This window comes from Salvelinus namaycush, chromosome 19 (assembly GCF_016432855.1).
Source record: "Salvelinus namaycush isolate Seneca chromosome 19, SaNama_1.0, whole genome shotgun sequence".
Classification (NCBI taxonomy): Eukaryota; Metazoa; Chordata; class Actinopteri; order Salmoniformes; family Salmonidae; genus Salvelinus; species Salvelinus namaycush.
The window spans coordinates 4,224,974-4,238,135 of record NC_052325.1 but is presented as its reverse complement, the minus strand read 5'-3'; the positions used below and the strand labels follow the sequence as shown (position 1 = coordinate 4,238,135).

The window sequence follows — 13,162 nt, the reverse complement described above, 5'->3', positions numbered from 1 at the left end:
TTAATGCATCTGAAAAATGTTTGGGATCTTATTTCAGCTCATGAAACATGGGACCAACACTTTACATGTTGCGTTTATATTTTTGTCAGTGTAGTTAGTGTTACAGTCAGTCCGAAAAATCTAAAACATTACATCCCAGGAATTAGACCCACCAAGCCTTTCTTATGGTGGCTATGATCCTCCTGGATAGAACTTACCATGCCCTTCTTAGCATCTTGGTCTTTCTTGACCTTAGCCTCTGCCAGAGCCCTCTTGTAGAACAGCAGCACCTCCCTGCAATCCTCCAGGTGGGCCTCAGGCTCCCAGGTGTCATCGTCAGATGAGTAGTTCTTCCAGCGAACGCGGTACAGGACCTCCCCCTAAAGACAAGGAGAAATACATGTGGGTGAGAGCAATACGAGAATGCTCGTTTGGCGATATAGCAAATTCATCTGGATTTATGTATTTGCGTGATATTCCAAAACGTCTGTATCGCAAAAAACAAATTTTTTGTGTGAGCATTTACAGTTGAAGTCGGAAGTTTACATACACCTTAACCAAATACATTTAAACTCCGTTTTTCACAATTCCTGACATTTAATCCTAGTAATAATTCCCTGTCTTAGGTAAGTTAGGATCACCACTTTATTTTAAGAATGTGAAATGTCAGAATAATAGTAGAGAGAATGATTTTATTTCAATGATTTATATCACATTCCCAGTGGGTCAGAAGTTTACATGCACTCAATTAGTATTTGGTAGAATTGCCTTTAAATGGTTTAACTTGGGTCAAACGTTTTGGGTAGCCTTCCACAAGCTTCCCACAATAAGTTGGGTGAATTTTGGCCCATTCCTTCTTACAGAGCTGGTGTAACTGAGTCAGATTTGTAGGCCTCTTTGCTCGCACACGCTTTTTCAGTTCTGCCCACACATTTTCTATAAGATTGAGGTCAGAGCTTTGTGGTGGCCACTCCAATACCTTGACTTTGTTGTCATTAAGCCATTTTGTCATAACTTTGGAAGCATGCTTGGGGTCATTGTCCATTTGGAAGACCCATTTGCGACCAAGCTTTAACTTCCTGACTGATGTCTTGAGATGTTGCTTCAATATATCCACATAATTTTCTTCCCTCATGATGCCATCTATTTTGTGAAGTGCACCAGTCCCTCCTGTAGTAAAGCACCCCCACAACATGATGCTGCCACCCCCGTGCTTCACATGGATGGTGTTCTTCGGCTTGCACGCCTCCCCCTTTTTCCTCCAAACATAATGATGGTCATTATGGCCAAACAGTTATATTTTTATTTAATCAGACCAGAGGACATTTCTCCAAAAAGTATGATCTTTGTCCCATGTGCAGTTGCAAACCGTAGTCTGGCTGTTTTATGGCGGTTTTGGAGCAGTGGCTTCTTCCTTGCTGAGCAGCCTTTCAGGTTATGTCAATATAGGACTCGTTTTACTGTGGATATAGATACTTTTGTACCTGTTTCCTACAGCATCTTCACAAGGTCCTTTGCTGTTGTTCCAGGATTTGCACTTTTTGCACCAAAGTACGTTCATCTCTAGGAGACAGAACGCGTCTCCTTCCTGAGCGGTATGACGGCTGCGTGGGCCCATGGTGTTTATACTTGCGTACTATTATTTGTACAGATGAACGTGGTACCTTCAGCTGTTTGGAAATTGCTCCCAAGGATGAACCAGACTTGTGGAGGTCTACAATTTTTTTCCTGAGGTCTTGGCGGATTTCTTTTGATTTCCCATGATGTCAAGCAAAGTGTGGCTTCTAAAGCCATGACATAATTTCCTGGAATTTTCCAAGCTGTTTAAAGGCACAGTCAACTCAGTGTATGTAAACTTCTGACCCACTGGAATTGTGATACAGTGAATTATAAGTGAAATAATCTGTTTGTAAACAATTGTTGGGAAAATTACTTGTGTCATGCACAAAGCAGATGTCCTAACCGACTTGCCAAAACTATAGTTTGTTAATTAACAAGAAATTTGTGGAGTGGTTGAAAAACGAGTTTTAATGACTCCAACCTAAGTGTATGTAAACTTCCGACTACAACTGTATGTCCGCTTCTTCTCGTGTTGTATTTTTGATCTCTCGTCTCCTTCGCTCCTTCTGTGCTGTGTGCACCTACCATTTACACCAGAGATCTGTATATAATGACAACATGCTCATGTCTCCGCCCTAACAATGGGAGTCATTGTCCCAATGACTTGGGCTTATTTTGGACAGATTTTGGCAGGAATGAAACAGTCATCCTCTCTGTTTGCGCACACATACACACAACAAGCCCTTTACAACAAATATGAGAGCTCACTTCCTCTCCGACAAGCGGTTTGGTCCAACAGAAACAGTCATATGGACACTGAAACAGAGACATTATTTTACTGTAATAGAGAAGTTAACCTTTCTAATGATACCCTTTTTATGTCTCAACTCCTCAAATTGCTCGCAGAGCAGATGTTACTAAAACAGGAGTATCAATGAACATTGATTCAGTTTGTCAGCTAGCAGAATTTTGGCCAAAGACTGTTATACTGGCTGTGTAGTCTGCTTTATAAATGTGCAATAAGCATAAAACAATTATATACAGGCGGTGTCAGAGGAAGGCCTTAAGCATTTTCAAAGACTCCAGCCACCAGCAGTCTTATCTCTGCTACCACATGGCAATCAGTACCAGAGGACCAAGTCTGGGACCAAAAGGCTCCTGAACAGCTTTTAACCAAGTCAAAAGACTACTGAACAGTTAATCAAATGGCTACCCTGACTATTTGCATTGACCCCCTTTTGATTTGCACTGGTTCTATGCTGGCCTCAACCCACACATATATTGACACCACACCAGGGTTTCCATTAGGAGAATCTGGCACCCGACAGTTGACCTGCAACATTTTAATTTACCGGATATTTGAGAAATTGACCAAACCCATTGGCATTGGATCCGTGAACTGATTAGGGCATCCACCCACGGTGCTCAGAATGATAGAAATCACATTTAAAATATGGTAACTCATATTAACAGAACATGCAAGTCGAGGATGCAACAACGTGTGGTTCTTCTTACCGAATTCTGAAGTGCACTTTGAACATGTTAGAGTAACAGTCCGCATTTACTTTTCCTCAGCCAACAAGACAAGTAATGAACAGCAAAATCACTTGAACATTTCAATCTACTATAGTAGAAAAGTTTAGGCTACGAATTATATTGGTCAGCTTGTCGAAGCCTATTCCTAAGCTGACTCTTGGACAGTTGTGGGACAACAGCTCCCAAATTCATACAACCAGTAGGCCTAGATACATAATAAAATGTTAAAAAGCAATGAATCTGATGCAACAGATCAGAACGTTTAGCTTAAAATTGAAAAACTATTATTTCTTCACATTATAAACGTAGCAAGGTGCACAAGGCAGTAGGCTACGAGCGAATGTTCATTCCATAATGCAATTAGCGGGAAAACACCGTTGTCAAATAGGCACTGCACATGCAAGCGGTTTCATGTGAGATGAAAATATCCATTAAAAAAAATGAAAAAGAGGAGATCTAATACGCTACTTTGAAGCAAGGTAAGACATGCCTCATAATATGTATTAAGACACTGATGCCCTTTGCAACCACATACCTATGTGAGAGTGGATTCTCGGCCCTCACTAGCATGAAAGAACTCAATAATTTTCCTGTATTTAGTTGAGACTCAAATACAACCCAACATTGCAGAGTTATCCTTTTCAACCACACCCTACTCACCTGTGGTGAGTTATTCACAATTTGATGAACAAATAAGATTTTATATGTAAGATGGTTAAATAAAGAGCAAAATTATTGATTATTATTATTTGTGCCCTGGTCCTATAAGAGCTCTTTGTCACTTCCTATGAGCCGGGTTGTGACAAACTCACTCATTCTTATGTTTAATAAATGTATAGTGTGTGTGTGGCAGGCTTACAATGATGGCAAAAAACAACATTTGAGAGTGCGCTGACCCTGGTGCTAGAGGGGGTACGCAGCTGGAGGTTGAATGTTTGAAGGGGTACGGGACTATAAAAAGTTTGGGAACCACCGGAATAGACAATAAACAAAAGGGACATATGCTTTTCGGGCTAGGGGGCAGTATTTTCACGTCCGGATGAAAAGCGTGCCCAAAGTAAACTGCCTGCTACTCAGGCCCAGAAGCTAGGATATGCATATTATTAGTAGATTTGGATAGAAAACACTCTGATGTTTTCATCAGTTTCTAAAACTGTTTGAATGATGTCTGTGAGTATAACAGAACTTATTTGGCAGGCGAAACCCCGAGGACAAACCATCCAGAAAAAATAAAATTGAGATCACTCTCTTTTCAATGGGTTTTCATTGGGAATCTAGAATTCTAAGGCAGTTGCTTGCAGTTCCTATCGCTTCCACTGGATGTCAACAGTCTTTAGAAATTGTTTGATGTTTTTCCTTTGTGTAATGAAGAAGTAGCCCTGTTCAGAACGAGGGTCGAGTGACGTGTGCTGTTTGTTAGAGGCGCGTGACCTGAAAAGCACGCTCCACTTTGTTTTCCTCCGGTATTGAACGCAGTTTATCCCGTCTTAAAGTTTATCGATTATTTACATTAAAAAAATACCTAAAGTTGTATTAGGAAAGTTGTTTGAAATGTTTGGACAAAGATTACAGGTAACTTATGAGATATTTTGTAGTCATGTTGCGCGAGTTGGAACCGGTGTTTTTCTGGGTCAAATGCGCCAAATAAATGGATATTTTGGATATATAACGACGGTATTAATCGAACAAAAGGACCATTTATGAAGTTTATGGGACATATTGGAGTGCCGACAAAAGAAGATCTTCAAAGGTAAGGCATGAATTATATCGTTATTCCTGAGTTTTGTGTCGCGCCTGGCGGGATGAAATATGATTGTCTGTGCTTGTTTGATGGGGTGCTATCCTCAGATAATAGTATGGTTTGCTTTCGCCGTAAAGCCTTTTTGAAATCTGACACAGCGGCTGGATTAACAAGAAGTTTATCTTTAATCCTATGTATAACACTTGTATCTTTCATCAATGTTTATGATGAGTATTTCTGTAATTTGATTTGGCACTCTGCAATTTCACCGGATGTTATTTGAGACAATGCATTACTGAACATAACGCGCCAATTTAAACTGAGGTTTTTGGAAATAAAGAGGGACTTTATTGAACAAAACAAACATCTATTGTGTAACATGGAGTCCTGGGAGTACCACCAGATGAAGATCATCAAAGGTTAGTGATTAATTTAATCGCTATTTCTGACTTTTGTGAGCCCTCTCCTTGGCTGGAAAATGTCTGTATGGTTTTTTGTGGCTAGGCGCTGTCCTAACATAATCGCATGGTGTGCTTTCGCCCTTTTTGAAATCTGACACGATGGCTAGATTAACAAGAAGTTAAGCTTTAATTTGGTGTATTGCACTTGTGAATGTATGAATGTTAAATAGTTCTAATAATTTATTTTGAATTTTCGCGCTCTGCCATTTCACCGGATGTTGTCGAAACGTTCCACTAGCGGAACACCTAGCCATAAAAGGTTTTAAAATGTTCAGGTTTCAAACAATTAAGTACTTTTTCAAAATGCATACCACCTCCAGCTCATTGCAAAGTGATGTGTGACGTGCTGATGAAGCCTGTCTTCCGTTGCCATTTGATGCACTGTTCAAAACAACTGAGAACTCGGAAATCTCCGACTTCCGACTTCAGTGTTTTCAAGACAACTAACTGGGAACTGGGGAAAAAACGAGCTCCGAAAATCGTTTTGAACGCTTATCCAACTCGGAATTCCAATTCGGGAACTCTGGACTCTTTCTAAAGCTTCGACTTTCCGAACTGAAGATCACTGACGTCATGATTTCACCTCGTATTTTTTTACGAGTTCCCAGTTGTCTTGAAAGCACCACAAGCTCTTGTACCGTCTGACAGATTTTCCACTCAAAGGCTGTATGCTGTGCACATGTGATTAATAGGATAATTAACAAATATACTGTACACAAACTGCAATTTAATTCCACTAGATTATGCAAATTAACCTAGACTGATATACATTACCAGTCACACATTTTTACATCGACTGGTATATCCATTAATGAATAGGCTAATTAAGCAATAAGGCACGAGGGAGTGTGGTATATGGCCAATATAAAACAGCTAAGGGCTGTTAATATACAAGACGCAAAGCGGAGTGCCTGGATACAGCCCTTAGCCATGGTATATTGGCCATATACCACTAACCCCCAAAATGCCTTATTGCTATTATAAGCTGGTTACTAACCTAATTAGAGCAGTAAAATAACATGTTTTGTCATATCTGTGGGATACGGTCTGATATACCACAGCTGTCAGCCAATCAGCATTCAGGACTCAAACCAGCTGTGGTATATTGGCCATATACCACACCTTCTCAGGCTTTATTGCTTAAATTCTATCGCAATGGGATTTTTTCTTTTTCTCCCGGACAATTGGCCAGAGACACTTTTATCGGCTTTTCTATTTTAAAAAAGTCGGACAAAAGCCACCTATTACCGGCTAATGGAAACCCTGCGCCACACACACTTTCACGTATGCTGCTGCTACTACTCTTAATCTATCCTCATTGCTTTTTAAAGTTTTTGGGATATAGTCTAGGCCTACTGGTTGTAAGAATTTGGGATCTATCGTCCCACAACGGTCCCAGAGTCTGTTTGGAATAGGCTATTTCTTTCTCGCACAACGACAAGCTGACCAATAGAATAGGTAAACTTTTCTACTATGGGGGATAGTAGATTGACAGGCTAGTGATTTTGCTGTTCATTACTCGTCTTATTTAACTAGGCAAGTCAGTTAAGGACAAATTCTTATTTACAATGACTGCCTACTAGAGGTCGACCGATTATGATTTTTCAACGTCGATAACGATTATTGGAGGACCAAAAAAAAGCCGATACCGATTAATCAGACGATTTTTTGAAATATATATTTGTAATAATGACAATTACAACAATACTGAATGAACACTGAATGAACACAATAAAATCAATTTAGTCTCAAATAAATAATAAAACATGTTCATTTTGGTTTAAATAACGCAAAACAAAGTGTTGGAGAAGAAAGTAAAAGTGCATAATTTGCCATGTAAAAAAGCTAACGTTTAAGTTCCTTGCTCAGAACATATGAAACCTGGTGGTTACTTTTAACATGAGTCTTTAATATTCCCAGGTAAGAAGTTTTAGGTTGTAGTTATAGGAATTATAGGACTATTTCTCTCTATACCATTTGTATTTCATATACCTTTGACTATTGGATGTTCTTATAGGCACTATAGTATTGCCAGCCTAAGGCTTGAAGTCATAAACAGTGCAAAGCTTGAAACACAGCGAAGAGCTGCTGGCAAATGCAGGAAAGTGCCGTTTGAATGAATACTTACGAGCCTGCTGCTGCCTACCACCGCTCAGTCAGACTGTTTTATCAAATTATAGACTTAATTATAATATCACACAGAAATACGAGCCTTAGGTCATTAATATGGTAAAATCCAGAAACTATCATTTCGAAAACAAAACGTTTATTATTTCAGTGAAATACGGAACCGTTCCGTATTTTATCTAACGGGTGGCATCCCTAAGTCTAAATATTGCTGTTACATTGCACAACCTTCAATGTTATGTCATAATTCTGTACAATTCTGGCAAATGAATTAGTCTTTGTTAGGGAGAAATGGTCTTCACACAGTTCGCAACGAGCCAGGCGGCCCAAACTGCTGCATATACCCTGACTCTGCTTGCATAGAACGCAAGAGAAGTGAAACAATGTCCCTAGTTAAAATAAATTCATGTTAGCAGGCAACATTAACTCAATATGCAGTTTTAAAAATATTTACTTGTGTATTGATTTTAAGAAAGGCATTGATGTTTATGGTTAGGTACACATTTGTGCAACCACAGTGCTTTTTACGCAAATGCGCTTGTTAAAACACCCGTTTGGCGAAGTAGGCTGTGATTCAATGATAAATAAAATTTTCTGAACCACATATTATGCCTACGAAAAGGGGAGACAAATACAATATGACGTCCCTCTAACCTGATGGAGGATATTAATGCCCTCTTTATCATTGGGCACCGACACAATAATCCAGACAATGAATATGCACACTCACCGGGGATATGGCCGATGTTCTCCGCTGGTGCTAATAAAATACAATACTTTTCGCTCAATTAAGTTGATTATTTTGATCATTAAAAGACAGATTGGAGTCTTCATTGTCTTCTCTTTACAGCAATAGCCATTTATTTTCTAAACAGTTTTTCTGAGATTGTATATTTAAATATTGCAATATGCCTGGCTCTCCACTTTTCACTGACAGTCGCAACTCAACAATCATCTATACGGCATTTGCAGCACACTCTGCCCAAACTGCGGGCCCTTCCGACTGTAGGCAATGCGATTTAAAATAAAGCTAATAATCTTCTGTGGCCAAATCATGCTTTCTGGTGTAGTAGCTTATTTTAAATTATTTTATTTATTTCTGTATAAACAGGAGTAAGCTAATTAGGCTATATAATTTTGGCAATTTAATTAAATGTACTTTAAGGAAAGCTTAGCTTCCCCTAGCCTTATGGAGTCACCGCCAATGTCTTCTAACATCTTCAAATTGCTCATTGAAATTCGGTAAGAATGACACACACCGCTGTATCCAAGTTGCATGTTCTGTTACGATGAATTACCATAAACTAAATGTGATTTGTCAGTCTGAGAACAGGGGGTGCACGCCCTAATCAGGTTATGCAACCTATGCATATGTCAGGTAAATTCAAACGCTGCCGGTCAAGTGTCCAGCATCACATTTTCCTGCTACATGTACATATTACCTCACCTCGTACCCCTGCACATAGACTCTGTACCGGTACTCCTTGTGTATTAACTCTGCATTGTAGGAAATGGACCCGTATGTAAGCATTTCACTGTTCGTCTACACCTGTTGTCTACAAAGCAAGTGACAAATACATTTGATTTGACCCATGCCTACTCATAGACCTCTCCGTCTGAGACAAACACACATTCAGTTGAACGGCTGTGTCTAGCACTGTGGCACACAGTATTTTCAGTCCCCACCCTCCTATCCAGTGAACTGGGACAACAGAGAGCTCCAGTCAGAGCGAATAAGGGACAGGGGCTGCAGAGTTCTCTGACAATTTGACAGACTTTGCTTGTTTGGATCATATGAATAATGTGTACTGGTTCAAGTGGGGTACAATTGTGACTGTAGCACAGTGCATGGCTGGTTGTGATTATAAATAAAATAAAATAAATGTTAAAGAGTCAGGTTTCTCTCTCCCCACTCCATCTTCCTCAGAGGCTTTGTTTTCCTTTCTCCCTATCTCATGCCTCAGCTCAAAAGCAGTTACATAAGAGGAACTGGCTGTGTGAGTGACACCAGACCTCCCCCTACACACACACAGACCCCTCCTTCTCATCCAATATTGCCCTCCCCTCCGAAACTTTGCCTTTGCTGGGGCTGGGTATTTCACTGAATCGCTATTGAGCAACAATCACAAACACAAGCCTCTCTTTCTCCATTTCACACACACACATGCTTGTTTGCAGAGGAGCCTTCTGGTCCATCTTGTGTGGCAACACAGCAGCTCTCTTCTGTGGTGTAGTGCAGGGTTCCCCAACTGGCCCGCGGATGGTTTTATTTGGCCCCCAAGTTTTTAGAGAAAATAAATAATGTGTGTGTAATTTTTTTGTTGTTGTACATAAGTTCAAGTATTTCCACACATAATAAGAGAGACACGATGTGCTGGTATAGAAATTATTTGTAATTATGTTCCGGCCCCCTGACCAATAAAAAAACAGCCCGCGGCTGAATCTAGTTGATGATCCCTGGTGTACTGTATGTAGTACAGTTATCTCACCAGACTGAAATGTGTTTGCCATCTGTCTGATTCTCAGGGGACTTTGCAAACCGTTCTCAGACAAGGGGAAGACAAACCCTAGCCAAACTCCAGTCCTCCCGCCCCCTTTTCGCCAAAGTGTGCACTTGTTCACTCCCCCTGTTGTTCACTCCCACTTGTTCACCCCGTATTGATGCTTTGCCTGTTTGATGGTTCATCGGCGGGCATAGCAGGATTTCTTATAAGCTTCTTGGTTAGAGTCCCGCAGTGGATAGTGCGTGCGGCCCAGTACATCACTGGGGCCAAGCTTCCTGCCATCCAGGACCTCTATACCAGGCTGTGTCAGAGGAAGGCCCTAAAAATTGACTCCAGTCACCCTAGTCATAGACTGATCTCTCTGCTACCACACGGCAAGCAGTACCAGAGCGCCATGTCTAGGTCCAAGAGGCTTATAAACAGCTTCTACCCCAAGCCGTTTTTTTAAATGGTTTTTAAATTTAGAAAGTCAGTTAAGAACAAATTCTTATTTACAATGACGGCCTACCCAGGCCAAAGCTGGGCCAATTGTGCGCCGCCCTACGGTACTCCCAATCACAGCCGGATGTGATGCAGCCTGGATTCAAAGCAGGTACTGCAGTGACGCCTCTTGCACTGAGATGCAGTGTCTTAGACCACTGCGCCACTCGGGAGCCCATCAAATGGCTACCCAGACTACTTGCATTGCCCCCCCCCCCCCCCCCCCCCCCCCCCCCCCCTACTCTCTGTTATTATCTATGCATAAGTCACTTTAATAACTCTACCCACATGTATATATTACCTCGACTAACCGGTGCCCCACACATTGTACCGGTACCCCCTGTATATAGCCTCGCTATTGTTATTTTACTGCTGCTCTTAATTATTTGTAACTTTATTTCAGAATTTTTTTGTTGTTGATATTTTTCTCAAAACTGCATTGTTGGTTAAGGGCTTGTAAGTAAGCATTTCACTGTAAGGTCTACATCGGTTATATTCAGCGCAAATGACAAATACAATTTGATAATACATATAAAAGCATTGAATTGGTGTAAATAATATGATAGACACTGTCTCTACACCAATGCATTTGGATCATTGAATGACTGCATACCTCTAAGAAAACATTACAATATTATAGTATTAGGATTACACTGTGTTATTGTGGCTGTCAATCAGGTAAGATAACTGGTCCATGTCAAACTAATATGCAGTTCTGCAACACTGAATAACCAGTGCAACCACCCAAGAAGAGACCAGTGTAATGTTCTGCAAGGACACCTGGCTGTACCCACAGCTCAAAAGAAAGCCGACTCATTATTGTAGAACACCATCACCTGTTCATTATTTTCATAGCCGTGAAAAGGAACGGTCTGTACCATTGTATTATGTACCGTGGGAAAAGGAGCGTCATTGCTAATGTATTTAGTTAGCTCGAAGATAGAACATGTCTAGAGACAGTGTCAATATATATGGCCAACATAACAAAAACAAAGTTGACAGCAGAAGAGAGTATTCTGCAGCTGCCTACTACAGACAGTTAGAGCTAGTTACGAGTTGGTTGTACACGCGTTAACACGGAGGGTTTGTTCTATTTGGCAAGTCTCTGCAAGTGGGTCTGGCTGAAGTCCAGTGGATGAAAGAATAACACCAGTCTGTCTGGCCAAACGTTAATGTTCGTGCAACGAGGGGGGCATCGGATGCTTGGGCAAAGTTGTGCAGCCATTGACATTTCCTTTGCGGTTGGCTAGTTAGCTAACGGTTTATTTTATACATCAGTCAACTGTGCGTGGACATTTGAGCGTTTCTCTGCGTTAGAAGGCCATACAACGTTATTTAGTTCAATACAAAACGGTCCCTAGTGTTTATTGTTGTCATTGTCAAATTGTGTAGACTGCTAGCTAGCAGCAACGTTCAGTTAGCTAAGTTAACAACAAGCTTGCTTTGTTACTGTACCTCCTCCGTTCGCATGTCAATAATCCTCTCCACTTCGTAAACATCTTCAACCTCGTCTTCGCTGTCTCCAGCCTCTGGCTTTTCCGCCATTTTATCGTAACAGGAATAAACAACAATAATTATCTTATTATGCCTTCGCCGGTATTAAAGCCAAGCCCTGAGATAGCTAACTATCTACAGTACACGCTAGCAATTTTTATTAGCTTTGTTAGCCACAACAACTGTATGTTAGGCTAGCTGGTTAACTAACATTAAAGAGCGGGGAGCTGATAGACTAGGCTGAGATACGTCTTCTTCGTGTAGTTGACTTCTCCGATGAGGCAGTTGGCATCCAATACATGTTGTATTACCGCCACCTACTACACTGGAGTATACCTCCTTTTTACTTTGCTTGAATTTTTTTTTTTTATAATAATAAATAAAAAATTAAAGAAGAAAACAATACCCTACCATCTAACCCTACACTCACAAAAAACCCACCACCCTACTCTATTATTTAAATCTATCTTACCTCAGGCCAACAGCCTGAAAGGACAGTACACCACCAACCAACACAGCCTGTACCTCTTCTGCTGTCAAGTCTCGTACACCCAAATACCTCTCTGCAGCTACCACCACAACCTAAATGTTCTGTAACTTACATTCTATCCCTGCAGTACAGTTGATAACCATTGCTATAAACGCAACAACACATTCACCATGCTGACGCCCCTCAGGGGTGCGTGCTTAGTCCCTTCCCATACTCCCTGTTTGCACATGACTGCGTGGCCTGGCACGACTCAAACACCATCATTTCGTTCTCAGACAAAACAATGGTGGTAGGCCTGATCTACAACAACAATAAGACAGCCGACAGGGAGGAGGTCAGAGACCTGGCAGTGTGGTTCCAGGACAACAACCTTTGCCTCAACGTCAGCAAGACAAAGGAGCTGATTGTGGACTACAGGAAAAAGAGGGCCGAGCACACCCCCATTCTCATCGATGGGGCTGCAGTGGAGCAGGTTGAGAGCTTCAAGTTCCTTGGTGTCCACATCACCAACCAACTAACATGGTCCAAGCACACCAAGACAGTCGTGAAGAGGGCACAACAAAACCTATTCCCCCTCAGAAGACTGAAAAGATTTGGCATGGGTCCTCAGATCCTCAAAAGGTTCTACAGCTTCACCATCGAGAGCATCCTGACTGGTTGCAACTCGGCCCCCTGTGCAACTGGGTCCTAGACTTCCTGACGGGCTGACCCAAGGTGGTGAAGGTAGGCAACAACACCTCTGTTACCCTGATCCTTAACATGGGGGCCGCACAAAGTTGCGTGCTAAGCC

General features: G+C 41.2%; 1 protein-coding gene across 2 annotated transcripts in view; it reads right to left on the bottom strand.

The window, feature by feature from the left end:
- LOC120064068 (M-phase phosphoprotein 8-like) overlaps positions 1-12,128 on the bottom strand; it is a 36,432-nt gene extending 24,304 nt beyond the window's left edge. For both annotated transcript variants that reach the window (XR_005478562.1, XM_039014397.1), the window contains exons 1-2: positions 11,844-12,128; positions 198-359 (exon numbers count right to left, since the gene is read on the bottom strand). Coding sequence is in view for 1 of the 2 variants with exons in the window: in XM_039014397.1 (XP_038870325.1) it covers positions 198-359; positions 11,844-11,933 (252 nt within the window). In the remaining variant the exon portion in view is untranslated. The remainder of the gene's footprint in view (positions 1-197; positions 360-11,843) is intronic.
- Between the last annotated feature and the right edge of the window lie 1,034 nt (positions 12,129-13,162).